Source organism: Orycteropus afer, unplaced genomic scaffold, assembly GCF_000298275.1.
Source record: "Orycteropus afer afer isolate SDZICR_OR568_19922 unplaced genomic scaffold, OryAfe1.0 scaffold00017, whole genome shotgun sequence".
Classification (NCBI taxonomy): domain Eukaryota; kingdom Metazoa; phylum Chordata; class Mammalia; order Tubulidentata; family Orycteropodidae; genus Orycteropus; species Orycteropus afer.
Genome location: NW_006921604.1, coordinates 3,949,204 through 3,976,123, shown reverse-complemented (window position 1 = coordinate 3,976,123; position 26,920 = coordinate 3,949,204). Strand labels below are relative to the sequence as shown.

The 26,920-nt window shown below is 45.0% G+C and overlaps 2 protein-coding genes across 2 annotated transcripts in view; both read left to right on the top strand.

Moving 5' to 3' along the window:
- ACOXL (acyl-CoA oxidase like) overlaps positions 1-1,301 on the top strand; it is a 613,336-nt gene extending 612,035 nt beyond the window's left edge. Inside the window, exon 17 of the mRNA XM_007959419.2 lies at positions 1,101-1,301. Within this exon, the coding sequence (XP_007957610.2) occupies positions 1,101-1,301 (201 nt within the window). The remainder of the gene's footprint in view (positions 1-1,100) is intronic.
- A 5,858-nt stretch (positions 1,302-7,159) lies between these two features.
- The window catches only part of BCL2L11 (BCL2 like 11), a 49,123-nt gene continuing 29,362 nt past the window's right edge, over positions 7,160-26,920 (top strand). The window contains exons 1-2 of the mRNA XM_007959414.1: positions 7,160-7,292; positions 7,461-7,550. Coding sequence (XP_007957605.1) covers positions 7,160-7,292; positions 7,461-7,550 — 223 coding nt within the window. The remainder of the gene's footprint in view (positions 7,293-7,460; positions 7,551-26,920) is intronic.

Genomic DNA, 26,920 nt, shown 5'->3' with positions numbered 1-26,920 from the left:
AGTTTTTCATGAGAATCTATTGATGTAATTGATCTCATTTTAAAGGAAGATGTATTTGCACTATTAAACTCCGTGCTCTTCACTCACCTGCTTTTGGGACCCGCTCACTGACTCTGTGCACCTGAAATGGTGTGTTGGACCTGTAGCACAGGACACTGGTTTTAACAGCATCAGTGAAGCTCAGAGGTGACCACACTGTGAGGGCAAAGGTGGGGTGGGTGTAGGTGATGATTTTAAAACTGTAAAAACAAAAGTCTAGAATTTACTGTAATTAAAGGAGTGAAAAATTACACTGACTAAAAATTTGAGAAACTGAGGTAGGTGAGTGTGTAGCAGATTATGGGAAAGTAAACAGTCCCTCTGCTCTTTCCCTGTTTAATCTTAGAAAAACAATCCATTATTTTTGGTGGCTTTTTCTTGTAAGAATTAAGAAAAAAATACTGGCACCTAAATCATAAAAAATGAAATAGAAATATACTCAGTGACTTTCCCTTCTGCCACATGTCTTATCCGTGCCTTCCAAAGGCGGCTAGAATACACTACGGCTTCACAGTTAACTGCAGGTCGATTTCTGGCAGCAGCCAGTGGAAGGTGCGGAAAGGTGTTAATGCTTGTTTGGCCTTTGTCCTCACCACTGTGCGGGTGTTTCAGGAACCGCTGGGCGTCGCCCCGCAGCCAGGCAAGGATTCACCTGTTCTGCGGCTCTTCCCATTCAGTTGCCTCCTAGCGCCAGAGGGTGGCACCCCAGGCCTCTGTGGGCAGGAAGGAGGTGAAGATGAGGGAAAGGAGAGGGAGAACGTCGGTAGATTCCCAGACGAAGGTCAAGAGCTCCTCGGAGAAGTTAGGGAGGTGCCCTCACCCCACCCTCTTAAGGAAAAAGCCAGGGCTTTTTCGTTACTTCTAAGATGAAAAAGGTTTCCCGGAGGTTATTCATAATCAACGCCTTTACCCTCCTGCGCCGCAGGGAATCCGAAGGGAAACTAATTTCCGTGGGCGCTGGGTCTGCGGGTGGTTGGAGTGGCCTTAACGCCTTGGCCCTGGAGGACTAAGGATGTGAGTTAATCAACATCTGACCTGTTTCCATGTGTCATGTTTTGCAGTTGCTGCATTTATGCGACTCTGTGAAGGACGATGCCCTGAGGGTGATCTCTGCCTTCAACATTCCACACACCTCCCTCCACGCACCAATCGCCGGGATCCCCAACCCACGGGCTGCCTGGGCATTCTACCCTGAACCCCTGCAGCCCCTGGCCGGGGAAAGGGCGCGCTCCCAGCGTCCAGTGCCGGGTGCCAAATTATAATCGGCGCGGCGGGAAGCGTGGTAGTCCGCCCGCAGCTGCCACGACGCTCGCTTTACTGACGCAGTGAGCTGGGGCCGAGGCCCGGCTGGCACGCACTCGGCCGTGGCAATCGGGGATTTTGCGACCGGGAGCGGAGGTCCAGCCAAGGCTAGCAAGGCGCGTGTCGGGTTTTTGAGGAAGGGAGTTAGGAGGATTGCCTAGGGAGTGCAGCCCTTTTTCCTCTCCCTGAAACCCTGCCCAGCCCGCTGCTACCTCTCCCAGCTTTGGCGGCGTCGGCTTCCCCTAGACAAAGTGGGCGGTCGGTGAGAGCGCGCCTGAAGACCAGTTGACGCCAAAGATGTGCTGTCAACAGTGACTCAGATTCCTAGTGATTTCAGAAAACTGGTGGTGCTGGGTGAAAGGAAAAAAATAAATAAATAAATAAAAATCAAACACCCTCAGGCAAAAGCTCCACGCATTCCTCGGGCCAAAGATTCATTTTAGCAAGTAGAGTTTTCCAGTGATTCAGACCTCCTTGGACGCTAGGAGGAGATGCACGGGCGGTGGGCAGAGATGTGACATGGAGTTTTACTTTTGGCCAAGCACGAACTAGTGTTTGTCCTCCCAGGCAGACCGCTTCCTGGCCGTAACAACGCGAGGAACACTTTTTTTTTTTTTTTTACCATGTTAAGTTTGTAATCTGTCTTTCAGAAGAACATAAAGAGAAAGTTTAATGAAGAAAACTATAGGAAGGCGCTCCCGCTGCTTGCAGAGGACCAGGAGGCGGGCCAGGGCACATACATTGAAATAAAGTTTGTTTCGGAACTTAGACCACATTGGCGACGCCTATGGTCCGGAGCGAGGGCCGCGGATTTCCCATTTCTCAGATCCCGGTTGCGCGACTTCATTCTTGCTCTTTTCTCTCAGCCCGATCCATCTACCCCCTTCCATCTCGTGGGCAGCAAGCCTTGCTCTTCCTGCGCCTGCGAGGCCGACGTCCGCGACTGGAGCTGAGGCCCTAATGGCCCCAGTCCCATCCTAAGCTATCCCTTCCCTTTGCTGTGGCCCAGTTCCGGGCGGAGCTCCAGACGCCGCGGGAGAGGGCCCGAAGGGCTAGTGGTCACTGAACGTGGAGCGCCAACCCGAAGCTCACTAGCGCAGCCCTAATCGCGGCAGCGGGGGATGGGGACAAGGGCCAGGGGGTACGCAGGCGGTGCCGCCTCCTGGCGGGCTTCCTTATTGCGCCCCAAATAGGGGCGTTACGGTCCTCAATACGTTTGTTTTTTAAAGCGGTCAGAGTCGCTAGAGCGAGCTGCGCGGGGGCGGCGGAGCTGCACAAGAACAAACGACAAGCACCAGGGCTTTCTTCCGCACGATTCTTTTAGAATATCTGCGTCGCCCAGCACCGCAGAGACACCCAGAACCGGGGCGCACGGTGGGACTGGGGCTTCCAGTGGGCGCACCAAGTTATGCTCCTTTGCCCTGGGCGCGACGCGGAGCCAGCAAGGCGTAGAATTCCTCTGCAGTCGCCACCAACAGTCCTGAGAGGTCAGCAGTCAAGGTGAACCTCTACCTCCGCGTCCGCTTAGCCGCACGTATCTAAGCCCATTCCCTTTATGCCGACAGCGAAATCTCTGGACCGAGCCCGACACCTGCCCTCGAGTCTCTCCGAGAATCCGTGTCCTCCTTCCCCTTGCTCAGGACTCGCCGGAGGATGCGCCGGGGAAATTTTAAGTTGAGTCTCTGCTGTGTCACGCTGACATTATAGATCTTCTCATGAAACATAAAAACCGACCTAGGTGGCCTCTCTGCGCTGAGACCTTCCGTCTCTGTGCTGGAATACGGGTGAGGGCGACCCTGGCACTGCGTTTCCTCAATCCGTCTCGCCTTCTCTTTCGCTCTCAACGCCCCGGCAGGGTGTTCCCTCTCTCGACCGATTCCCCCCGCCCCGGTTGTCTCGAAGCCCAGGGACAGCGTGAGGGCGCGGGTCTGAGAAAGGAGGCAAGCAGGGAGAAGGGGCGGGAAGTATCGCGTTTCCCATACCCATCTGTAAGCGCGCCTAGAACCGCACTGCGCAGCCTTCATTGGCCTCAGCCTGCAGAGGGACGGTTCCCGGATGGTTTCTCTGAGAACCCAATAAATCTAAAGGGTCGCTGCACAGCGAAGGCACCATCTTCTCTCTCATCTGGAGACAGACACTCTTCTCTGTTTTTTTTCCCCCAGAGTTTTCTCATTTCCTCCTTCTACCTGATCTTTCTTTGCACTCTCATGTAGCTCTGCACCTGGGCTGCGGAGAAGCTGGCTTTTGCGGGATCGTTTCTTGCCCTTGTTCTCAACTCTTGCCCCACGGGCTCTGCCTCTTATTGGAGAATCGGCGGAGGGGGAGCGAAAAAAAAACCCTTGCGGATGGCAGAAGCAGGACGCCTTCGAGTCCCACTTCTGGAACAAATGAGGAAGATGAGCAGCCTGTTGATCAGGCTCTAGCCTGACGCCCAGACTCCCGGAGGGAGGAGAGCTGATTCCCCTCTGAACCTCGCACTCATGCGTTCTCTAGGACCAACCCAATCTCCGCGCCTTCCCAAGAGGAGGTGATGCTGCAGCAGGGCAAGGGTGCTGCGACGCCTCCAGAGGCTTTCCGCGGGCGGCCGCGACCCTGTCCGGTTTAGTATGTGCCAGGAGCGCCCCCTCTGTTCCTTGCACACTGGCGGCCGCCGCTTGGGGGTGGGGGGAGGGCGGAGTTCACTTTGGGGTGGGGGATGGGTGCGCACACCGCTGCTAGCAGCCAAAGTCACTCCGGTAAACACGCTGGGCGTCTGCTCCCTCCCGAGCTCAAGTTCCGCAAGGCGGATAGAGCAGAAAGGAAGCTGACGGGGGCCTCCCCCGCCTTTACCTGTCGGAGCCTGCACGCGCCGGCCGCCGCGGCGGCGCGGAGGCGTGGCCTGCCAGCCCGCGCGCCGGGGCAGGACTTAGCAGAGGCGGGGCCCACGGTGATTGGGCGCGGGCTCGGGGCCGCCAGCCTGAGCTGGGCTGCAGGGCAGCGCAGGTTTCACTTCGCCCAGCGCAGCCACCAGGTCGTGAGCTAGTTAGAGCGTTCGATCCTGAATCGCCATCGCCACCGCCACCAATTTCTCGCAGCCAACCTTGCGCGTCCTGCCCTGCTGCCATCAGCACCTCTTCTGGCTGCTTGGTTCGCATCGCTCCCTCCACCGCCTCGGCGCCCTTCCCCTGGCCCTCGTCCCCCCAATGTCTGACTCTGGCTCTCGGACTGAGAAACGTAAGGTAAAGTCCTCCGAATCCCGGGGAGCGGGCCGGGTACGCGTGGAAGACTGGCGTTAGAGTTCCCGCAGCTCCACTTCTTCTGACTACCTACACACGTGCAGAGAGAGAATACACCTATTTGTCCTGCCTGTCGCCGGGTGGGAAGCGGCCATCGGTGCGGACTGGGCCGCTTGCCCTCTTGGGCGGGTCCACTTTGGGGAGGGGTCGTTGGCGCAGCTGCGGGCTCTTTGCTGATGTACGTTGCTGGCTGGGAGGTGGTGCGCGGGGAAGTGAAGCGTTTCAGGCCTTATGCGAGAATAAGCGCTTGCTCTCGGCGTTGGCCCGGGAGCCGGGTGCCCGCCTCGCGAAGCTGGACAGCGCGCTCGGTCGGGAAAGCCGCGGAGCGGCCACGCGGTACAAGCGGGTCTTGCACCTGGATTTTCTTGGACGCGCGGGCCTGTGGGGGAAGGTTTGCGGAACTTCAGTGAAGATTTAACCGAGGGGACTGGGCTTTTCCTTTTACTCACGCAGGCCGAAGTTTTGGGGCAGACGCCGCGTCCACCCTCTTGGACGTGCCAAGGGGCTTTCTCGATATGCAGACGCCCTGTGGGCCGTGCCAGCCACTCGTCCACAGGCAGCGATACTGAGGGCGTCCTCTGATCAACGGGGCCACGCTGTAAACGAAGTCCGGGCAACAACCTGTTTGGTCTGTGGGGCCGGGCCGTCTTAGCGAACCGGACCCACTCGCAGTGTAGGTTGGCGGACGGTCCTCAGCCTCAGAACCATTTTGCCCATGAAGTGGTGCTGATAGTGGAAGGATCGTTGGGGTAAGGGTACTGATTATTTAGGTGCCTTCCGTGGTGACGGCGACACGCCAGTATGCGCGCCCGTCGCCAATGTTGGCTGCTCAGAGTTGCCTTGTGTCCGCGACGCAAAGGGAGAAGGCTGGCTGGAGGAATATGCGTGCTGCAGCTGGGTCTGGAGCGGGCGTTGGGGTCCTCACCCCGGCGAGCTTGGGCGGAGGCCGGCGAAAGAGGCCGGGGTCTGAGAACCGCCCTGCCGGTCCGAAGAGATCGTGGGTCCTGCTTTGTTTCTAGACGGTCGTCGGCTACCGTTGCCGGCGGGAGTCGCTGAGATGTGCACGGCGTCCGAAAGGGAATAGGGGTGGTAGCCGAGGGAATCTCGGCTTTGAAAACCTCTGGTCACTGCCGCCGCCCGAGCCGCGCTGGGAGGAGAGTTTGTCAACAATCGCCTTGCCTTTGGCGGCCTGACCCATAGGCGCCGCCCCCACCGCTTCCGCCGATTGGCTGATACGCGGAGCGACCGCGCGGGAGCCAATGGGGAACGCGGGCACCCGGCGCCAGCGGCGCGGGGAGGTCTGTGGTGCCGGCGGCGGCGGGCGCAGTGCGCGAGGGGAGGAGCGGGAGGAGGCGGAGGATGTTCCCGGCGGCTGCGGCCGGGGCAGCGCGGGCCAGAGGAGCGGCGCGCGGAGCCCTCGGCTGCCCGGCGGAGCACGGCCGCGTGCGGGCGGGAAGGCGTGGGCTTTGCGGTGCTCCTGGGGCTTTGAACGTGAGTCCCGGGCTTTGTCTCCTGCGCTATTTGCGTGGTGAAGGTTGGGGGACGACCGGTCCGCGAAGGGCGCGGGCTAGACGCGGCAGACCCCGGGGCCGGACGCTACGCTTGAAAAGAAGTGAGCAGAAGTAAGTTTCTGCATAATTGCCATCAGAGGGTAGGATGGTTGGGGTGAAGGGTCTGGTTGTCCCGCAGTTGCTTAGCGTGCAGAGTTGGTTGTGGACTTTGCAGGGGGCGCTACGGGACGGTTTCGGGGGTCCCCCATTTGGAGGTGTGAACCAAAGAGCCCAGGTGCGCTTCTGGGAAGTTCTGTTCTGTTTAGTGCGGCACTCTGACCCTTTAGTGGGTGGAGGGGCATGCGGGCCTGAGCGGGTAGGACCACGGGTGGCGAGCGCTAGAGCCTGGCCGAGCCGCGCTCTGAGTTACAAACTCTATTGTGACGCACTTACTACGACTGACGGCCGCTGCCAAACCTTCCCCAGACTTGCTGCCCTCAGCACTTTAGGCAGAACAATGGGGCCAGAGCAGGGAACTCGGCCAGCCGCCTGCAATCGCTGCATCTGCGCCCGCTCCTGTTCTCCAGCACAGTATCTGATCCCGGGAAATCAGAGCCCGCGGGGAGCTTCTGATTTATCTTAGAATGTCCCGAGCAAAGAACAAATCTCAATAGGCTTCAAACAAGCTGATATTTTTTTTTTTTTTTTTTTTTTTTTTTTTTAAAAGTTTGTGTGTGTGTGTGAGAGCGAGCGAGCGAGCGAGCACCAGTTCCACACATTGTTACTATGTTTTGTTTGGTGGTAGGAAGTTTAGTCTCCCACCACCACCACCGCTAATACAAAGAGTGATGCCTTTGTTACTTTTGATGTATTTCTGTTTTAACTTGGAGATAGAGAAGTGTAAGAAATAATGATTTAATGTTAAAGTATCTGGGATTAACTCTTAATTTCTAATGAATAGGTGAAAACTAATTTACTTAGTGTAGTTATTGTTCTGCTTAAGGTAATAACAGTTTTGTTTTTTGTATTTTTTACTACAGAAAAAAAGACCAAATGGCAAAGCAACCTTCAGATGTAAGTTCTGAGTGTGACAGAGAAGGTGGACAATTGCAGCCTGCGGAGAGGCCCCCGCAGCCTCCCCAGCTCAGGCCTGGGGCCCCTACCTCTCTGCAGACAGAGCCTCAAGGTAATCCTGAAAGTGAAGGGGACCGCTGCCCCCAGGGCAGCCCTCAGGGCCCTTTGGCCCCACCTGCCAGCCCTGGCCCTTTTGCTACCAGATCCCCGCTTTTCATCTTTGTGAGAAGATCCTCCCTGCTGTCTCGATCCTCCAGCGGGTATTTCTCTTTTGACACAGACAGGAGCCCGGCACCCATGAGTTGTGACAAATCAACACAAACCCCAAGTCCTCCTTGCCAGGCCTTCAATCATTATCTCAGTGCAATGGGTAAGCAATACCTGGGTAAGAGGCAGTTGACTTGTGGTTGTTTGAATATTTGTTTAAAAGCTGTGTATAGCATTTAAAGCCTTCTTTTAGAATTTTCCTACTCATTTCTTCCATCATTCTTCCATGTTATGATGGGAATGGGGGAAAAAAAACAAACTCACTGCTGTAGAGTCATATCCAAATCATAGCAACGTCTCCTTGAGTTTCAGAGGTGGTATCTCTATGGAAGTAGATTGCCCAGTCTTCCTTCCGAGGGGTAGCTGGTGGGTTTGAACCACCAGCCTTCTGGTTAGCAGTCACATGCACTGACTTCCCTACCAGTGTACTCAGGGACATGATTTTAATCTTCTTGGGGTCCAATTTGGGTGGCATGGTAGAGACAGCTGGTGTCAAACCTGAATGCAGGACAACTGAAGATTGTTGCATCAAGGCCGCCTATAAACTCAAAGATGGCTTTTTTTTTTTTTTTTTTTAACAAATAATGTTTGTTTATTAATGACATTCAGACCTGGTCACTTTCAGAAGATAACTGGTAACCAAGAGTATAAAAAAAAGATACTTTTAACTGACATTTTGAAAAAGTGAACTACTTCATATAGCCACTATCAGTATCAACCCGTTGCCATCAGTTCTGACTTACATCAAACCTACAGGAAAGAGTAGAACTGCCCTCTAGGGTTTCCAAGGCTGTAAATCATTAGAGAAGCCGACTGCCACATTTTTCTCCTGAGGTTTGAACCACTGGCAGCTGAGTGCTTTAGCCACTGTGCCAATGACATGGAACCATGACGATAGTTTGTTTTCTATTCAGATTCCTCTTTGAACTTACTTTCTTTGCTCAGAGGGTTTAGACATAGTATTAATGAGATTGTTGTTACTGTTATTATGTTAGAGTGTAGGTTTTATTTCAGGGATTAAAGGTAGATGCCCAGGAAACTCAGAAGTGAAATAAATGAGGGAACCAACCAGGTGGGGAAATTGGAGACCATGTGCCCCTTCTAAATTATGGTTCCCTCTAATTGTGGCCATAGGAGCTCTGGTAGCATAGTGCCTAAGCACTTGACTGCTAACCAGAAGGCTGGTGGTTCAAACCCACCAGCCCCTCCTCAGAAGGAAGGTTGGGCAATCCTACTTCCGTAGTGATACTGCCTCGGAAACCCAAGGAGGGGTCGCTATGAGTCGGGGCCGACTCGACGGCAAATAACAACAACAATTGTGGCCATGAGTATGTGGTCTCAGAATGGCAGGTTTTCCTATATTACAAGACAATCCAGCAGTACAAATTTTGTTGCTGGATACCCTGCTATTTTAATGTTGGCAACTGTATTAGAACTTTGCGAACATTGTACAAGCCAGATAAAAACATCAAAACATCTGCAGGCTTGATTTGACCCTTGAATCTCCAGCATATAACTTTGAATATGTGCAGTTCTGGTAACCCTGGTTACAGGGTGACTTTCTGTTGTTCCTTACTAATGGGAGAGATTTGTGTCTTGATACATATGTACCAAAATCTCATTTACCATTTACCCAGACTGGTCTCCCTGAGTAAACAAAGTATCGGTAAACTGGTAGCATTATTGTTTAGGAAATCTAGTATAGATTTTATTAAAATGTAGATCACACTTAGCATGCTGAAGCCTACCTAAAACAAAATCATCAAACTAGAGACTTTAATGCTGGAATGCAGTGACAAGTCTTGAATTTGTAAATACTGTATGTATGGCTGTTTTCATAACCTACAGTAGAGTAAACCAGACAGATCCCCATGTGACAGAGTTGAAAGGAAAGAACTACTGAGTTTGACACTTGTCAGAGTTGAGCATACATGGCAAAAAGACCAGTAGCTGTACATATTGGCTGTGTGCCTCCTACTAAATGTTGGGAGATACTTTATTAGGGCCCCTTCTTAAGAAAAGGAGCTGGAAGCTTTGTTATTACTGTTACTTTGGTTATTGTTACTAACAACTACTCCTAAACTCATTTCAGTCTTAAAAGTTCTTGAGGCTTGCAAATGTTCTCCGCAGAAAAATATTAAAACGTGTACAAACCTACAGTGTTATTGCTTGCTAGATGAGTTCACAAGGTTTTAGGGTATGTATGTTTAAAAACATGCAGATTTTCACGCAGATTTATCTGTTAGTCTCTATAGGTGGTAGCTTAATGTATGGATGTAGTTTCTCCCCTATTAAGCAGGAACAGTGGGTGAGTTAGTTTATTTTTCAATGTCATGACAGATTGAATGCTTTTTTTGATGACAGATAATATTTAGTGAGTTAGTTACAAGGTGAGCACCATTGTTTGAGATGACAGACACAGAGCTTTAAAGATTACAATCTAAATTATTAGGTGAAATTAATGGTTACATCTGTGAAGTACAGTAGTGGAACCAGAGGCTTAGTTTTATAATACTCACTATGTTCCAGTACAGGAGCTCTGGTAGCATAGTGGCTAAGTCACTTGCCTGCTAACCAGACGGCTGGCGGTTCAAACCCACCAGCCACTCCTTGGAAGGAAGGTTGGGCAATCCTACTTCCGTAGTGATACTGCCTCGAAAACCCAAGGAGGGGTCGCTATGAGTCGGGGCCAACTCGACGGCACATAACAACAACAACAACAACAATGTTCCAGTACACTGATACAGTAAGTTAAGAGTTTAATGCATAGGATTAAACTATGAAGTTTAAAGACTTTCTTTGAAAATTAATGTATCAAGGTAAGTTTCAGGTATTAAATTCTTGGGAGATTTGTTTTAGGAGGCAGTAGGGGGTAGAATTGATGGTAGGAGAGGATTTGGGCAGATGTGAGTTTATTAAATTCAAGAATGAGATTTACAGCTTTTGTAGTTCATAACTTTTTTCTGAAAAGTCTCATAATCATATCTCAGTGTCTGAAGACCACTGAAGCGCTTCTTTTTAGCCATGTTTAGTGTTCCTTACTCAACAGTGTCCATTAAGACTTTCAATAAGGCTTTTGATAATTTATTGCAAAATACATATTTCACAAAGAAGTCTTTATGATTGGTTTGAACCAGTGGAGCAAAACTGCAATGTTATACAGAAGTTTTTCTTAGCCAAGGGCTCCTTCATCCACAAAATAGTTTTCTCTCAGTGACATGGGATAGATGACAGTATACAGGCATGCATCTTTGTTTTAATGAGAAAAGGCAAATTCTTGTCTGGGATGCACAGCAATTAGGTGTTTGTGTTAGAAATGTCTTCATGTTTTTCCTCTGGGTTTTCTGAAGATATATTCAGAGAATATTTATCTGTGGGAAGATACAGCTAGATAAACTTTTTACATTTTTATCTAATTTTAGTTTCCTTGTACTCTAGGAGAATTAATGTTTTCTGTTTAAAAACACAACAACAAAAAGAAAACCCACCAGGCTTTTGACAAATGATCTTGTAGTCAGCAAATAACTGATTATTCTAATCAAAACAGGTGACAGAGATGGTTTACTACATGCTTTTTCTGGTTAGTGTTCTTTGCCATACATGTTTTTAATACTAATTATGTGTTAAGTTTGGTACAAACTCTGGCTTGGAAGTAAAGTCAATGAAATAGGAAATAAGAAAGGTCAGGATATGAATGAATGCTGTTGTTGTTGTTGTCGTTATGTGCTGTGGAGTCGGACCTGACTCATAGCAACCCCTCCTTGGGTTTCTGAGGCAGTATCACTACAGAAGTAGATTCCCCCCCGTCTTCCTTCCAAAGAGTGGCTGGTGGGTTTGAACCGCCAGCCTGCTGGTTAGCAGTCAGATGCCTTAGGCACTATGCTACCAGAGCTCCTGTTGTTGTTGTTGCTAGTCATACCTAATTTCCAACTTGTCATTTTGGTAAACATCTTAAACTTTATATTGTTAACCTCATACGTTAGAATGCACTAGTTGAAGTGAATTGCATTCATCTTTGTGGCCCTTAGTATCTTGTGTGTAGTTTTCTTGTAGCAGATAGTTGTCTGACCACTCTTTTAGATTGCAGGCTCCCTGGGAACAGCCATGATATCCTGCTGGTCTTAGTGGGAGCCCAACTGCAATGTAAGAAGTTGCCAGCTTAGTGCTGATATTTGTAATCAGAGTTATCATGTAACTGACAGAGAGGAAAAGACCAAAAGATGTTTGAGGTCAATTGAACTTTACTCATTAGCCTTTTCAGGGAGTGGCTTTTAACTAAGAATAGATAAGGCCCATCCCATCCTCTCCCAAGTATTTTTAATTGTTTAGACCCAGTTTTAAAGGTTTGTCACTTATAAGTGACAATGTATGATCTAGCTCTTTGCTGCCCAGTAAGGAAACCACATGTGGGTCCTGGGCACTGGAAATGGGACTAACCCTAATTAAGATGTGCCATCAATGTAAATATATATTCGATTTCACAGACTTAGTACACAGACAAGAATGTAAAATGTATCATTCGTAATTTTCAAATTGATTATTTCGTTAGATAAAATGTATTTTTAATATTAATGTTACCTATTTCTTTTTAGTTTTTTATGTACTAGAAGTCTGTGGCCATTGTTTTAGTGTGGAAGGGTGCATTGGTCTTGGTGATGGAGGGAGCTGGAAGGTGCAGCCAGGATACTACTTCACATTTGATGTTAGATGCCATTGAGTTGGCTCCAACTCATAGTGACCCTACATAGAACAGAACAAAACACTGGCCGGTCTTGTGCCAGCCTCACAATACTTGTTATACCTGAGCCTGTCGTTGCAGCCACTCTGTCAATCCGTCTCATTGAGGGCCTTCCCCTTTTGTGTTGACCAAGCATGATATCCTTCTCCAGGAAATGGTCCTTTCTGACAGCAGGACCACAGTAGGTCAAACAAAGTCTGGACATTCTCACTTCCAAGGACCATTCCAGCTGCACTTCTTCCAGGACAGATTTGTTCATTCTTTTGGCAGTCCATGGTACTTTCACTATTCTTCAACACCACAACTCAAAAGCATCAACACTTCTTTGGTCTTTCTTATTCATTGTCCAGCTCTCACATGCTTATGAGGTAATTGAAAATACTATGGCTTGGGTAAGGCGCACCTCATTGTTCAGAGACATCTTTGATCTTCAGCACTTTAAAGAGGTCTTTTGCAGCAGATTTTCCCAGTGCAATATGTGGTCATCTGATGTCTTGACTGCTGTTTACATTGGTGTTGATTGTTAGAACCAAGTAATTAGAAATCTTTGACAACGTTAGTGTTTTCTCCATTTATTGTGATGTTGCTTATTGGCCTACTTGTGAGGATTTTCATTTTCTTTGTGTTGAGATGTAATAATCCATACTGTAGACTGTAGTCCTTAATCTTCATCAGTAAATGCTTCAAGTTGTCCTCACTTTTCAGCAAGCAAAGGTCACACTTAGGACACGTTATTACCATAGAATTTACTCTTTTGGTTGTTTCTATTGATTTAGGAAAGTAAAAATAATTAACCTAATCCTGTAAGCACCTTAAGCATTAGATTAGCTTTGTAGATTGCTGTATTCTCCAGGCAGGTAGGAAGTATAGGTCTTGTTTTACTTTTCCTCCTTCCAAACAGAAAAGGAAAAAGTAATGGTTGGTTGGCCAGGCATATTTAAATTGTCTATCTCCCCACCCCCCCACACCAGCTTTTTATTTTGAGATAATTGTAGTTTAGCCTGCAGTCATAAAAATAATAGATCGCATATACCCAGTTGAAGGGAATCTGGGTGGTTTCCAGTTTTGGCAGGGGCCTGGCACAGCTGACTTGGTGGAAAGAGGTTAGCCAGCCTACACTGTGTCACACCTTATCTCTCTGGTACCTTTCTGGCAGCTACCAGTTGAAGGATTCGTAGTCTTAGGCATGAGCTCCAAGGTGTAGCCTCCCTCAGGCATCTGCTCTGCTGTGGGCTTACCAGGCAATGAGCAGCTGCTGCGAACAGTCCTGTATCAGTTTGTGAATGAACAAAAATCTCCATTTCTTTGTATTTTGCTGGATCTTGTAGTAGTTTAGTTGTTTAAGATAATTGCCAAACTGCTTTCTGGAGGTCTATACTTAACTAACATTGTATGAGTGATCCAGGTTCTCCATATCATTGCCAGCATTAATGATGTCACAGTTTATTTTAGCTGTTCTGATAGATGTTATAGTGATGGTTCCTTGCGGTTTAATTTGCATTTCCCTAATGGTTAATGATGTTTTTTTCATGTGATTATTTGCATCCGCATACCCCCTTCTCTGCTGTTCATGTCTTTGCATATTTTTTTACTTGGAATTTTTGTTTGTTTTTACTGTGGCATTTTGAGACATCTTTGTATATATATATTCTAGGTTCAAGGCGTTTGTCATATCTGACTTGAAAATATTCTCTTTCAATCAATAGCTTGTCTTTTCATCCTCTTAGTGTCTGTGGCAGGTCAAAACACTAATTTCGATAAAGTTCAGCTTATCAATTTTTTCCTTTTATGAATTGTGCTTTTGGTGAAGAAATCTTCACCTAGATTCCAAAGATTTTCTCCTGGGTTTTATTCTAAAGGTTTTATAGTTTTACATTTATTTTCAGATCTATGGATCCTGTGAATTTGTATGTAAGGTATGAGATTTAACTCAGTGTTTCTTCTTTTTTAGCCTGTGGATGCCCAGTTGCTTCAGCACCTTAGGTTTCATTTACTTAGGAACAATTATGAATGGAATTTATATGTAGGAATATGATTGTGTGAGTGTGTTGATCTTGTATCCTGCAGTCTAGCTGAACTCAATTACTAATTAATTCTAGGAGTTACTTTAGATTTCTTGGGAGAACTGCAGAGACAATCATGTATTCTGCCACTGTCGTTGTCATCGTTATATGCCATCGAGTCGGACCCGACTCATAGTGACCCCTCTTTGGGTTTCCAAGGCAGTATCACTACGGAAGTAGATTGCCTCATCTTCCTTCCGAGGAGTGACTGGTGGGTTTGAACCTGCCAGCCTTCTGGTTAGCAGTCAAGTGCCTTAAACACTATGCTACCAGAGCTCCTATTCTGCCAATAGAAACATTTTATTTCTTTCTTTCCAATCTATATGCCTTTTATTTCTGGCTAGAACTGCCAGTACTGTGTTGACTTAAGAGTAGACATCCCTTGCCTTGTCCCCAATCTTAGGGGAAAGCATTCAGTTTTTCTTGTTGTGTGTTGGCTGTAGGTATTTTGTAGATGCTGTTTGAAAAACTGAGTAAGTTTCTCTTTACTCCTAGATTGTTGAGAGTTTTCGTCATGAGTGGAATAGGTGTTGGATTTTATCACATGCTTTTTCTGTATCAGTTGATATGATTATATAAAAATCATTTAGTCTGTGTTGGCAGGGTTCCTTCCATTGATTGATTTTCCATTTTAAACCTGCATTGCTTGCCTGGCTGCATGACTGGCAGGAGCCCTGATTGCCCAGTGGTTAAGCGCATCGTTGCTAACTAAAGATTGTTAGTTTGAACTCACCTGCCACTCCAGGGAGGAAGATGTGGCAGTCTCCTTCCATAAAAATTACAGTCTTAGAAACCCTATGGAATAATTCTGCTCTTTTGAGGTTGCTGTGAATCAGAATCAACAGCAATGGGTTTTGCATACCTGGAGTAAATCCTACATGGCCAGAGTATGTAGTTCTTTTTATATGTTGCTGGATTGAATTTGGTAATGTTTTGTTGAAGATATTTGTGCCTACGTTCATGAGAGGTATTCCTCTGTTTTCTCTTAAGGAAGTCTTATTTTAATGTCAGGGCATTAACAGTGAGTTGGGAAAGGTTCCTTCTGTTTTTTGAAAGAGATTGTGTAAAATTGGTACTGTTTAAATGTTTGGTAAAATTCTCTAGTAAAACCATCTTGGCTTGGATATTGCTTTCTGCTATGTTTCAACATTGCAACTTTTAAAAAAAAAAAAAAATGGTTTTAGAACTATTAAGCTTGTCTGTGTCATCTTGATGGAGATTTTTGATAGTTGATGGTTTTCAAAGAATTGATCTATGAGTCTCAAAGTTATTTATTTGTATTCCTTTGTTATTCTTTGAAGTATGAAGGATCTGTTGTGACATCCCTTTTCACTTGTGTATTGGAGATTTTTATCTTTTTATCTCTCTTAGTTTGTACAGGTTTATCAGTTTTATTAAGCCAATTGATTTTCTTAAAACCAATTTTTTGTTTTATTCATTTTTTCTGTTTTTTTTACTGTTACCAATTTTGTTATTTTCTGCTTGCTTTTTTTCCTAGTTTCTTGAGCTAAGAACTTTATTGTTTTTAGACTTTTTCTTTTTTCTAATGTAAGCATTTAGTGCTATAAATTTCCCTGCATCCCACATGTTTTCATGTATTATTTTAATTTTTATTCAGTTTTACATGTTATTTTCTTTGAGAGTTGTCTTTGACCCATGGATTCTATATAAGGGTGTTTAGTTTCCAGTGTTTGCAGATTTCCCTGTTGTTGATTTCATGTTTGATTCCCTTATGGTCAGAGTACATAACTCTGTATGATTTCAGTTCTTTTAAATTTGTTGAGGTTTGTTTTTATGGCTTAGGATCTGGTCTGTGTTGGGGAATGATCCAGACGTACTGTATCTCATTTCTTCTTTTATTGGGTGGAGTATTTATTTTATATATGTATAATAATTGGTTCCTATTGTTTGGTTATTTTGTTCAGTTCTCCTGTTTCCTTATTGATTTTCTGCCCTTGGTAGTTCTGTCAACTGTTAAGAGTATGGTATTAAAGTCTCCAATTGTAATTGTGAATTTGTCTCTTTCTCCTTGATTTTACTTTTGTATTTTGAGGCATTGTTGTTTGGTGCTTATACATTTAGGATTGTCTTCATGTCACGTTGATCCTTTTATCATTGCTCTGAAGTCTGTTTTATCTGATACCAGTATACCCACTCCTACTTTTTGAAATTAATGTTTACATGGTGTATTCTTTTTTCTTTTAATTTCAATCTACATATATTGTATTTTAAGTGACTTTCTTATATGGCATATTGTCAGATTTCTTTTTGTTTAATCACCAGTGTCTTTTAAATGGTATATTTAGACCATTTCCATTTATGATAATTATTGATATGTTATGGCTTAGGTAGGAGCTCTTGTAGCATAGTGCCTAAGGCACTTGACTGCTAACCAGAAGGCTGGCGGTTCAAACCCACCAGCCACTCCTCAGAAGAAAGGTTGGGCAATCTGCTTCTGTAGTGATACCACCTCGGAAACCCAGGGAGGGGTCACTATGAGTTGGGTCTGACTCAACGGCACATAACAACAACAACAGTATACATATGTAACTTACTACAGCTTGCCGATAGCAGTGGTGTCAACAAGTTATATTCCTTGCAGAAAACTTATTTCCTTTATGTGCCTTTACCCTCCCCACTTAAAATATAATTGTCTTCAGTATTTCGTCTACATACATACGTGTCAGGTGGTTTTTTGCTTCAACCATCACTTATGATTTAAGAAACTCACAAGAAGTTGTTTTCTTTCTGAAATTCTAAGCCCTTTTCTGGTATAATTTCCTTGCATAAAGATCTTTTAAACAGGGAATTATAGTCATTCATTTATAGTAGATATACTAACAACAGATTATCTTAAGTTTCCTTTGAGAATCTCTTTATTTCTCTTTCATTACAGAAGGATATTTTCACTAGATAAAGAATTTGATACTGACTGCTTTCTTTTAGTACTTGAAAAATATGCCACTTTCTTTTGGCCTCATGGTTTCTGATGAGAAATCTGCTGTCCTTTGAATTGGTATTCCCCTATAGCTAATAGGTCATTTCTCTCTGGCTACTTTCAAGATTTCTTTGTCTTTTGTTTTAGATGTTTAATTATGATGTGTCTTGTGATTAATTTCTTTGGGCTTATGCTGTTTGGGGTTTGCTCAGCTTCTTGTATCTGTGGTTTTACGTTTTGTGTCAAATTTGGGAAGTGTTCAGCCCTATGTCTTTGAACACTATTTCAGTCCCTTCCTCTTTCTCTGGGACCCCAGTAATAAGAAAGCCAGTACTCTGTTATTGTCCCACAGGTCCCTAAAATTCTGTTCCTTTTTTTATTTTTCCCAGTCTGTTTTCTCTCTTTTCTTCAGATTGGGTAAATTCTGTTGACCTGGACTCAGTTCACTGATTTTATCCTCTGTCACTTCCACTCTGTTAGTGAGCCCATCCAATGAATTTAATTTGTTGTATTTTTCAATTCTGAAATTTCTGCCTGCATGTGGTGAGTGAGGTGGAGGTCCTCAGCCTTGACACTTTTACAGCAGAAGTGTAGCATCAACTCAGTGGCTTCATTGCCTCTGGTTAAAGGTGTTGTGAGCTTAGCTCCCCCTAGCCCCCTGCTGACCCCTGGAAGAGGGGAGCAGAGAACTGATTCTCATAGCTTTGCTTCTGTGGGGTTGGTGCAAAAGCTCAGCTTCCCTCTGCTCCTGGTTACACTAGGAGAGAGGGACATGGAATGCCACCTAGCTCCACTTTCTACCACCTTGACCTCCCCATTGATGCTGAGTGGAGTTCTCTTCTCATTCATTCTCTTTAATGCTGGATGGGGTGGAGACTCACCTCTCCACTGACAAAAGTGTGTGGTGGTGTGTGTGTGGTGGTAACTAACCCCGCCTTGTATAACCTCCTTGTTGCTTAGCCAGAAGGCTCAGCTCAGTGCTAGACCTGGCCAGTGCTACCCTGGAAGAGGGAAACATGAAAAGGAGCACCACTTGCCTGCTCTGGTCCGGGCGTAAAAGATCTGATGTGTGTTCATTTCCATCAACACTATCTTGGCAGGACAATGGGATCCCTTCTGCCTGCCTCTGGCAGGCTGGAGATGGAAAATCAGCTCCCCACTTAGCCTGCTGACACCACCTTGTGGTGGAATTAGATCTCCACCTGCTTCCTCTGAGCTGGGAGTGGGGTGAAAGATCAGCTCTCCTTACATGAGATGGAAGGTCAACTCCCACTAAAACTGTGGGATGTGGTGGTGCTAGAGTAGAGCAAAACAATTGCCATCAACACAACCCTGATGCACGGTGACCCTTTGTGTGTGTCAGAGTGGCACTTGCTCCATAGGATTTTCGATGGCTGATTTTTCAGAAGTAGATCACCAAGCCTTTTTTCCAAGATGGCTTTGGGTGGAATCAAACCTCTATGCATCCTTTCTGGTAGCAGCTTGAGCGTATTCCATGACCTAGGGACTCGTGGAGTAGGGTAGGTATTGCTAAAAAGGTTTTCTGTTGTTAGACCACCCTGTTCCTGGTTCTGGGAACAGGCTTCTGGATCTCCCTGTTGCCTAGATCTATGAGAGGCATCTAGGAAACTAGGAAACTCACCGCTGTGTCCTTCCTCAAGTCTCAGGGTTCCTAGGCAGCCTGTCTTTCTCTGCCTTTCAGAAACTTCTTGTTTGTTGTGCTATGTCCAGGGTTTTGTAGTGGTCAGAGGGAGGACCTGGGAGGAATGAGACTACTTCACCTTGGGAGAACTGGGAGTCTGTATCCTTAACTGAACATTTATGATTGGGACTGATTGGCTCTGAATGTAAGACACTACTCAGAATTTTAGAAATATACTGCTTTTTTCCTTTTATTTTTTATTTACCATGTTCAATGATAGATTTTTTTAATTTGAGAGGAGAGTTAGTGATTATCTAGGCCATGTTTATCAAATGAAAGAAACAGTAAGTTCTTTAGTTCTATACAGTTGTTCTGTAAAGCAGGAAAAATGACATCCAGTGGTTTGTTCTGTTTTATCTATTAGAGTGTTGTGGTGTTAGTTGTGAAGGTAGACATGTACTTAAAATTATCACTTGAATGCTAGAAAATCTGATGCTTACTTCTTATCTTATTTTAGAACCGTTAAATTGGACTATTTTCCCAGTGCCTGAGTCTCCTCACATCCCTGGTCTGTGGTCATCTTGTCTGTCCTGGGATGCGGCCACCATCTCTTCCTGCTCCTGTCTCCACCTCCCACACCAGAATTAGGTTGTCTCCATTCTTGTTAGGTCAGCCTCAGTTTCTTGTCATATTCCTTATCTGGCAGAATTTCTAGCCTCTTCTGTCTTTTAGTCACTGTCCTCAGGTGTTCTGCTTGGTCAGTGGCCTCTAGGTGTGTCGCCAGTACTGAGTATCCCTTTTAAGGGGACCAACACTGGAGCATACGACCTAAGACTGCTTGCCTTTTCTGTTTGCGTCACATCACACTGTTGACATAAACCACACATCTGTCCTTCAAGACCTCACAGGCTGGTTGACGTTCTGTGCTATACTCTAGACTATTAAGCCCTGTGCCACTCTCTCGACTTGCAGGCACAGAGCGGAGGATCTGTTGTTCTGTTCTTTTGCAGGAAATACTAACAGAAATGTTTGTACAGAAGTGTTTATCATGGCATTATATGTACCAGCCAGAAAAACTCATCAGTCCTGATGGTATGGCAGAAGTTATGCATCCTTTTTGACAGCCTTTGCTGGTAGCTCCTTAAAAGAGAAACAAAGAAAAATGGCATCAAGTAATGCTCATGGTATAATGTTAAGTTAAAAAAAGGTTACAGAACTATTGGTGATACCCTCCTTTGGTGTTTAAGAACTTTATAAATGTAACAAAAAGATTAGAAGGAAAATACATCAAAACGTTAATAGGGGATCTTTCCGTACTCAGGTTACAGGTAGTCTTTTTCAGTGTACCTTTCTGTGCTTTGTAAAATCATCACAACTTACGTTTATAAATAGAAAAAATCTAATGAGTAACACATATTTTAAATAATTGTGTCTGAATTTTAATCTATTTTTGTTTGCATAGTGGCTAAGACACTTCTCCTCAGAAGGAAGATGGGGCAATCTACTTCCGTAGTGATACTGCCTCAGAAACCCAAGGAGGGGTTGCTATGAGTCGGGTCCGACTCAATGGCACATAACAACAACATCTCTGGTAGCGTGGTGCCTAAGGCACTTGACTGCTAACCAGAAGGCTGGTGGTTCAAACCCACCAGCCACTCCTTGGAAGGAAGATGGGGCAATCTACTTCCGTAGTGATACTGCCTCAGAAACCCAAGGAGGGGTTGCTATGAGTCGGGTCCGACTCAATGGCACATAACAACAACAAACAACAAGCAAATTATATACACTGTTGTATGTACATCTTGGTGTGATTCAGTATTATTATTATGTCCTTTATGCACTAGTTAAGATTTCTGGGTAGTGCAGATGGTTAACACACCTGGCTGCTAACCAAAAGGTTGGATGTTCAAGTCTAGCCAGATGTCTCAGCACGGAAGAAAGGCCTGGAAATAACTTGCAAAAAATAAATAATTGAAAATGCTGTCAAGCCCATTTCTCCTCTGACATACAAGTAGTCAGCATGAGTTGGCATTGACTCAATGGCAGCTGTTTGTGTGTGTGTGTGAGTTTTAAAGATTTCTACTAGGAGAGTTTAGGTTTTTGGCCCATCTCTAGAAGTACTCCAGATGGACATTAGTGTCCTAATTTTAACTCTTTTGAGGCCTTTTTTTTTTATTTTAGCAAAGTGAGTATTGTAAAACATCTCCATCAGATGGAGTCACAGGTGGATTTGGTACCTAGTGGCTGCTCTCGTTAACTCCCTCACTGTGCTCAAGGCAGTGGCTGGTTCTCGAGCAGGATCTGGATGGTATCCACCAGTGTCCTGGGCAAGTGTTTGTCTGAGCTTCAGTTTCCTCATTCGTCAAATGAGGATAACAGTGTTCACCCCCAAGAGTCATGGGGAGCTTTTTTTTTTTTTTTTTTAGTAAACTAACAGACATAAAGTGTCTGGCAGAACTTCAGCTGATAACTTCTAGCTCCTCAGTGAGCTATGACAGCCATTGCAGGGATCACTGAGCTTGACAGCAATAAAACTCTTTCCTGCTTTCTGTGGAAAGGAACCATCATTTTAGGAGTATAGGAAGCTCATAGGGGAATGGATTCATCTGGAAATGATATAATTCTAATCCCCTCAGCCCCAAGACAAACAAGCAGGAAGAAACTTTTCTAGATACTGGCCAGGTGGGAGTGGGGATGTCTGAATGACTCCTAAGTGGTACATGAGACTGCACATCACCCTGAGAAGAACCTTGGCTTTGTTGGCACATCTTTGCATTGCAGAGAGACATCTGGAAACTGCCCTCAGTGGTATCTGAACTAGGGTTGTGCGTGCATCCTGTCCTCTGGACTGCAGGGGATACCTGTGGGTTTCGGAAACTGATCTAAGCCACATGTTGTGTTGGAGCTGGGCTTGGACTCAGGTCTATGGTACTGGCATCTGTGCTTGTACCTTGCTCTTGGTATCACATGCAGTGATACTTGCTTTAGTTTGGGCTTTGTTACTCCTTACAGTTTTGAAGCAAAAATTAAAAAAAAAAAAAAAATTTCAATCAGAGAGGTGGGGTGTGTGAGAGAAAGTGAAACAGGTATATTTTAATGGTTCTCAGCTACCCATCAGAGTTGCCTTGGGAACTTATTTTTCCCCTCAAAATATGTTATATACATGGGTCAGAGCATGTTTGCCATTCCATTTCCTAAAACATTATAATAACCATTCATAGAAGAATTTTTGTGCCCCTTGCAAAGAAGATTGATCCTACAGAATACAGAAATTATTGAACAATATCATTAATATGCCATGCAAGTAAAATATTGCTGAAGATAATTCAAAAATGGTTGCAGCAGTATGATGGCAGGGAACTGCTAGAAGTTCAAGCCAGTTTCAGAAAAGAGCATGGAATGAAGGGTATCATCACTGATGTGAGATGGATCTTGGCTGAAAGCAGAGAATACCAAAAAGATGTTTACCTATGTTTTATTGGCTATGCAAAAGCACTTGACTGTGTGGATCGAAAAAATTATGGATGATGTTGGGAAAATGGGAATTCCAGAACACTTCATTGTGTTTTTGAGGAACCTGTAGTAGACCAAGAGGTAGTCACTCAGATAGACAAGGGGATATTGCATGATTTAAAATCAGGAAAGGTAAGGGTGCATCAGGGTTATATCCTTTCTCCATTCTTACTCAGTCTATATGCTGAGCAGATAATCTGAGAATCTAGAAAATATGAAGAAGAATGTGGCATCAGGATTGAAGGAATACTCATTAACAACCTGCAGTATGCAGATGACACAGCATTGCTTGCTAGAAGTGAAGAAAACTTGAAGCCCTTACTGGTGAAGATCAAAACCTTCAGGATGTATTATACCTCAACATAAAGAAAACAAAAATCCTCACCACTGGACCAATAAGCAACATCATGATACATGGAGAAAAAGATTGAAGTTGTCAGGGGTTTCATTTTGCTTGGATCCACCATCAGTGCCCATGGAAGCAGCAGTCAAGAAATCAGCCAACATATTGCACTAGGCAGATCTGCTGCAAAAGACCTTTTTAAAGTGTGAAAGAGCAAAGATGTCATTTTGAAGACTTTAAGGTGTGCCTAACCTAAGGCATGGTATTTTCAATAGTTTCATATGCATCTTGAAAGCTGGACAGTGAATTATGAAAGCCAAAGAAGAAATGATGCCTTTGAATTGTGGTGTTGGTGAAGAACACTGAAAATATTATGGACTGCCAGAATAATGAGCAGATCTGTCCCGGAAGAAGTACAGTCCTTGGATATGAGAATAGCCAAACTTAATCTCATGTACTTTGATCATGTCAGAAAGAACAAGTCCCTGAAGCAGAATATTGTGCTTGGTAAAGTGGAGGGTCAGTAAAAAAGAAGAAGACCCTCAATGATGAAATGGATTGACATAGTGGCTATGATGATGGACTTGAGCACAGCAAAGATTGTGAGAGCATGGTGCAGGACCTGGCAGTGTTTTTTCTTCTGTTGTACATGGGGTCATTATGAATCAGAACCAACTTCACGGCACCTAACAACCACATGGAAAATGAATGAGTGACTCAGGTTTTTTTTGTTTTTTTTTAAAGAAACCAGCCTAAGCAGAAGGGACCTGATTTTCTCTTAAATACATGGGGAAGTGTGTGAGGTGAGCCAAGTTTGGCAGCCTTATTTTGTTGAGTGAGCTATTTTCTGCTGAATAAAAGTTCTTGGCAAAAAGATTTTAGAAGGGTTTTTTTTTTTTTTTTTTTTTTTTGGTCCCTCAAGAAACTTCTTAATGCCAAGTAGTTTAGAAATGAAATTCTACATAGATAAATTAATTCTACATATACATGGGAGCACTGGTAGCATAGTGGCTAAGACACTTGCCTGCTAACCAGACGCCTGGCAGTTCAAACCCACCAGCCACTCCTCGGAAGGAAGGTTGGGCAATCCTACTTCCGGAGTGATACTGCCTCAGAAACCCAAGGAGGAGTCGCTATGAGTCGGGTTTGACTCAACGGCACATAACAACAACAACAACAACATATACATACTATGTTAGTATATGTGTGACTTTAGACCTCAGTTTTAATTATGCTTGAATTTAAATTCTGCTAAACTAGTGAAAACAATTTACTGACTTAAGAAAAAAAGTTATACATATATCATGACTGTAAATATTTGTTGTTTTTTTTTTTTTTTTTAAGAAAAAAAGAATTCTAGTTATATTTAATACAACATATGGATGTCAGCAATTCCTTCACTTTTTCTGCTTGGATTTTACCAGTGTGCTCATTTGAATGTTAGGTCTATTTTTAGTGTTTGCTGTTTCTCTACACCCACCATCCGCTCCTCAGAAGGAAGGTTGGGCAATCTACTTCCGTAGTGATACCTCCTCGGCAACCCAAGGACGGGTCTGCTATGAGAGGATCTGACTCGGCACATAACGACAATGTTTCTCTATAAGGAAAGAGAATTGTGCTTACTGACCTCTCTTTTCTCTCAATTCATCTTTTTCTATGGTGTGGTCTGAAGTGGTGGAGTGGAAAGTTCCACCATGTAACCCAATACAGTCTGGATCCCTCCACTGACCCATTACAGCCCCTGGGGTTTGTCCCTTAACCTGGCTGGGGTCCAGTGTTCTTGCCTGAAGTAGGGTGTTTTTGCTATTAAGTAATGGTCAGTCTGGGAGCTCTGGTGGCAGTGCCTAAGGCACTTGACTGCTAACCAGAAGGCTGGAGGTTCAAATCCACCAGCCACTCCTCCAAAGGAAGATTGAGTGATCTACTTCCATAGTGATACTGCCTTGGAAACCCAAGGAGGGGTTGCTATGAGTCAGAGATGACTCGATGGCACATAACAACAATAATGGTCAGTATACTATAGGAGCCTGGAGCGAGGGGAGGAAGAGGTTTGCATTGAATTAGAGCAACCCCAACCCTAGTGTTACCTGTATTAAATGGTTTCTAAGTGCAGTGATGGCTGGACCATCTTGGGTTGACTCATTAGGCAGCAGAGCTTGGCCCAGCAGCCATGTAGATTCTGGAGGGAGTAAGGTGCATCAGGGAAGATGAGGTGTGGAGCAAGGGGTGAACCTAATAGAGACGTTCAAAACCACCAGGTAAGACAGTCCTTCACAGAATTCAACATGTCTTAAACTCATGCTTGCACTAAAGGTGACACAAACTTCCACACACACACAAAAAAAAGCCATCTCTATGAGGGTGATAAGACACTATTTGTGTGTAACAGTTTTATGATTTCAGACTACCTTGCTGGATTCTCCCTGGGAATTGCCCTGTTCTATGGAGGTTATGTGGTTGCTTGTATAAATAGTACAGGTTGGTCAGTGAATGGAGGAACTTATCTTTCTGATTGACTATTGCACTATACCCCTCAGATACTCTGCTGATTTTAACTTTTCAGGTTTCTTATTTATCAAGCAGTGTTTAATTCTTTTAACATTTCTTTTCTATTACTGGGTTTCCTACAAAAGCCTATGGGACTTGTGCATTTATTTGCCTGTGTCCTTTAGTGGTGGGATATGTGGTCCTTCTGTGTGAATTCAAGTGGAAAGCTTTCATTGTGTCATCCTTATGGTGTGTTATCAACAACCACATATTTGTGTTAAGAAATTAGTGCTTCACTTTATGTATTTTAAAAAAAAAAAGTTAACAGTAGATTCCAACTCCTGGCAACCCCATGTGTTTGAGAGTAGAACTGTGCTCCAATGAGATTCCAGTGGCTGATTTTTTTGAAGCAGACCACCAGGCCTTTTTTCAGAGGCACCTCTGGGTGGACTTGAACCACCAGCCTTTCACTTAGCAACCAGGCATGTTACCTGCACCACCTTGGAACTCCCACTTAATGTATATTGTTATGTGCCGTCGAGTCGGCCCTGACTCATAGCGACCCCTCCTTGGGTTTCCGAGGCAGTATCACTGTGGAAGTAGATTGCCCCATCTTCCTTCCAAGGAGTGACTGGTGGGTTTGAACCTCCAGCCTTCTGATTAGCCTCAGGCACTGCCACCAGAGCTCCCAGACTGACCATTACTTAATAGCTACCAGAGCTCCCACTTAATGTATAGCCATTGCAATTTTAATTTTATTATTTTTATAATTTTTATATTAAGAGTTTGTTTTATATTCAACACCACATGTACACCTAGTTCCACTCCCTATCCACCATCCCCCAACCCCAACCCAGTCCCCTCCCCTCCCTGCCCAGCAACTTCACCCCCTATCCCCCACCACTCACAGCTAGTACTCCTGTGTGTCCTGCACCACCTCCGTGCGAATGCTGCCCCCCTGGTTCCCCATGGTCTATCACTTAAAGGGACGCAGCTCCACAGAGCATGTGGGCCCATCAGCCTGGGTTGAGTGGTCTGCGTGTATATCCTGTTTACCACTGGGCTGAGAGCCAGCCCCTGGGAGTAAGCCCCACTCTGGGCCCAGAATGTATCCCAGGACCACAGCATTGGGCATCTCACCAGACTCCATCCAACCAGTAATTCTGGTCATTGAGTTTCTGGATTTTGTTCCATGTTTTTCCTCCCACTCTATCCGGAATCTCCAGATTTGATCCCTTCCTGAGTGGTTGGCATTGGTAGCCAGGCACCATCCAACTCCTCTGGTCTCCAGGGCCACAGTGTCCTAGGGCTGATTGCTTCCAAATGCCCCCTGTTTTTCTGCACTCTTCTTCACCTCTGACGATAGGAGACCATCAGCTGCATCCTCGATGGCCGCTTGAAAGCTACTCACCAATGTAGGATGAGGAACAAGACTTTTATGTATTTTGTTGTGCCATTTTGAGTCTGGTGTCCCCCAACACCATGGTCCCAAGTCAGCAGATCTGCTGGATGTCTCTCCCACAGTATCTGGCCTTCTGCAAGGTATTACCCTAAGTCTGTCTTCCATTGTTTCTGTAAGGATTGCGGTTATTTTATATCACTGGTATCTGTGCAAGACTAGCCTCAGCTGCAAATTTTAACTGCATAAATACTGTTCATGCCCATTTTATTTATTTATTTCAGTTTAAAACTGTTGAAGGTATAGCTTTTCAGTTCTGTTTGTACTCTTGTTTTTGACGTATATCTTAG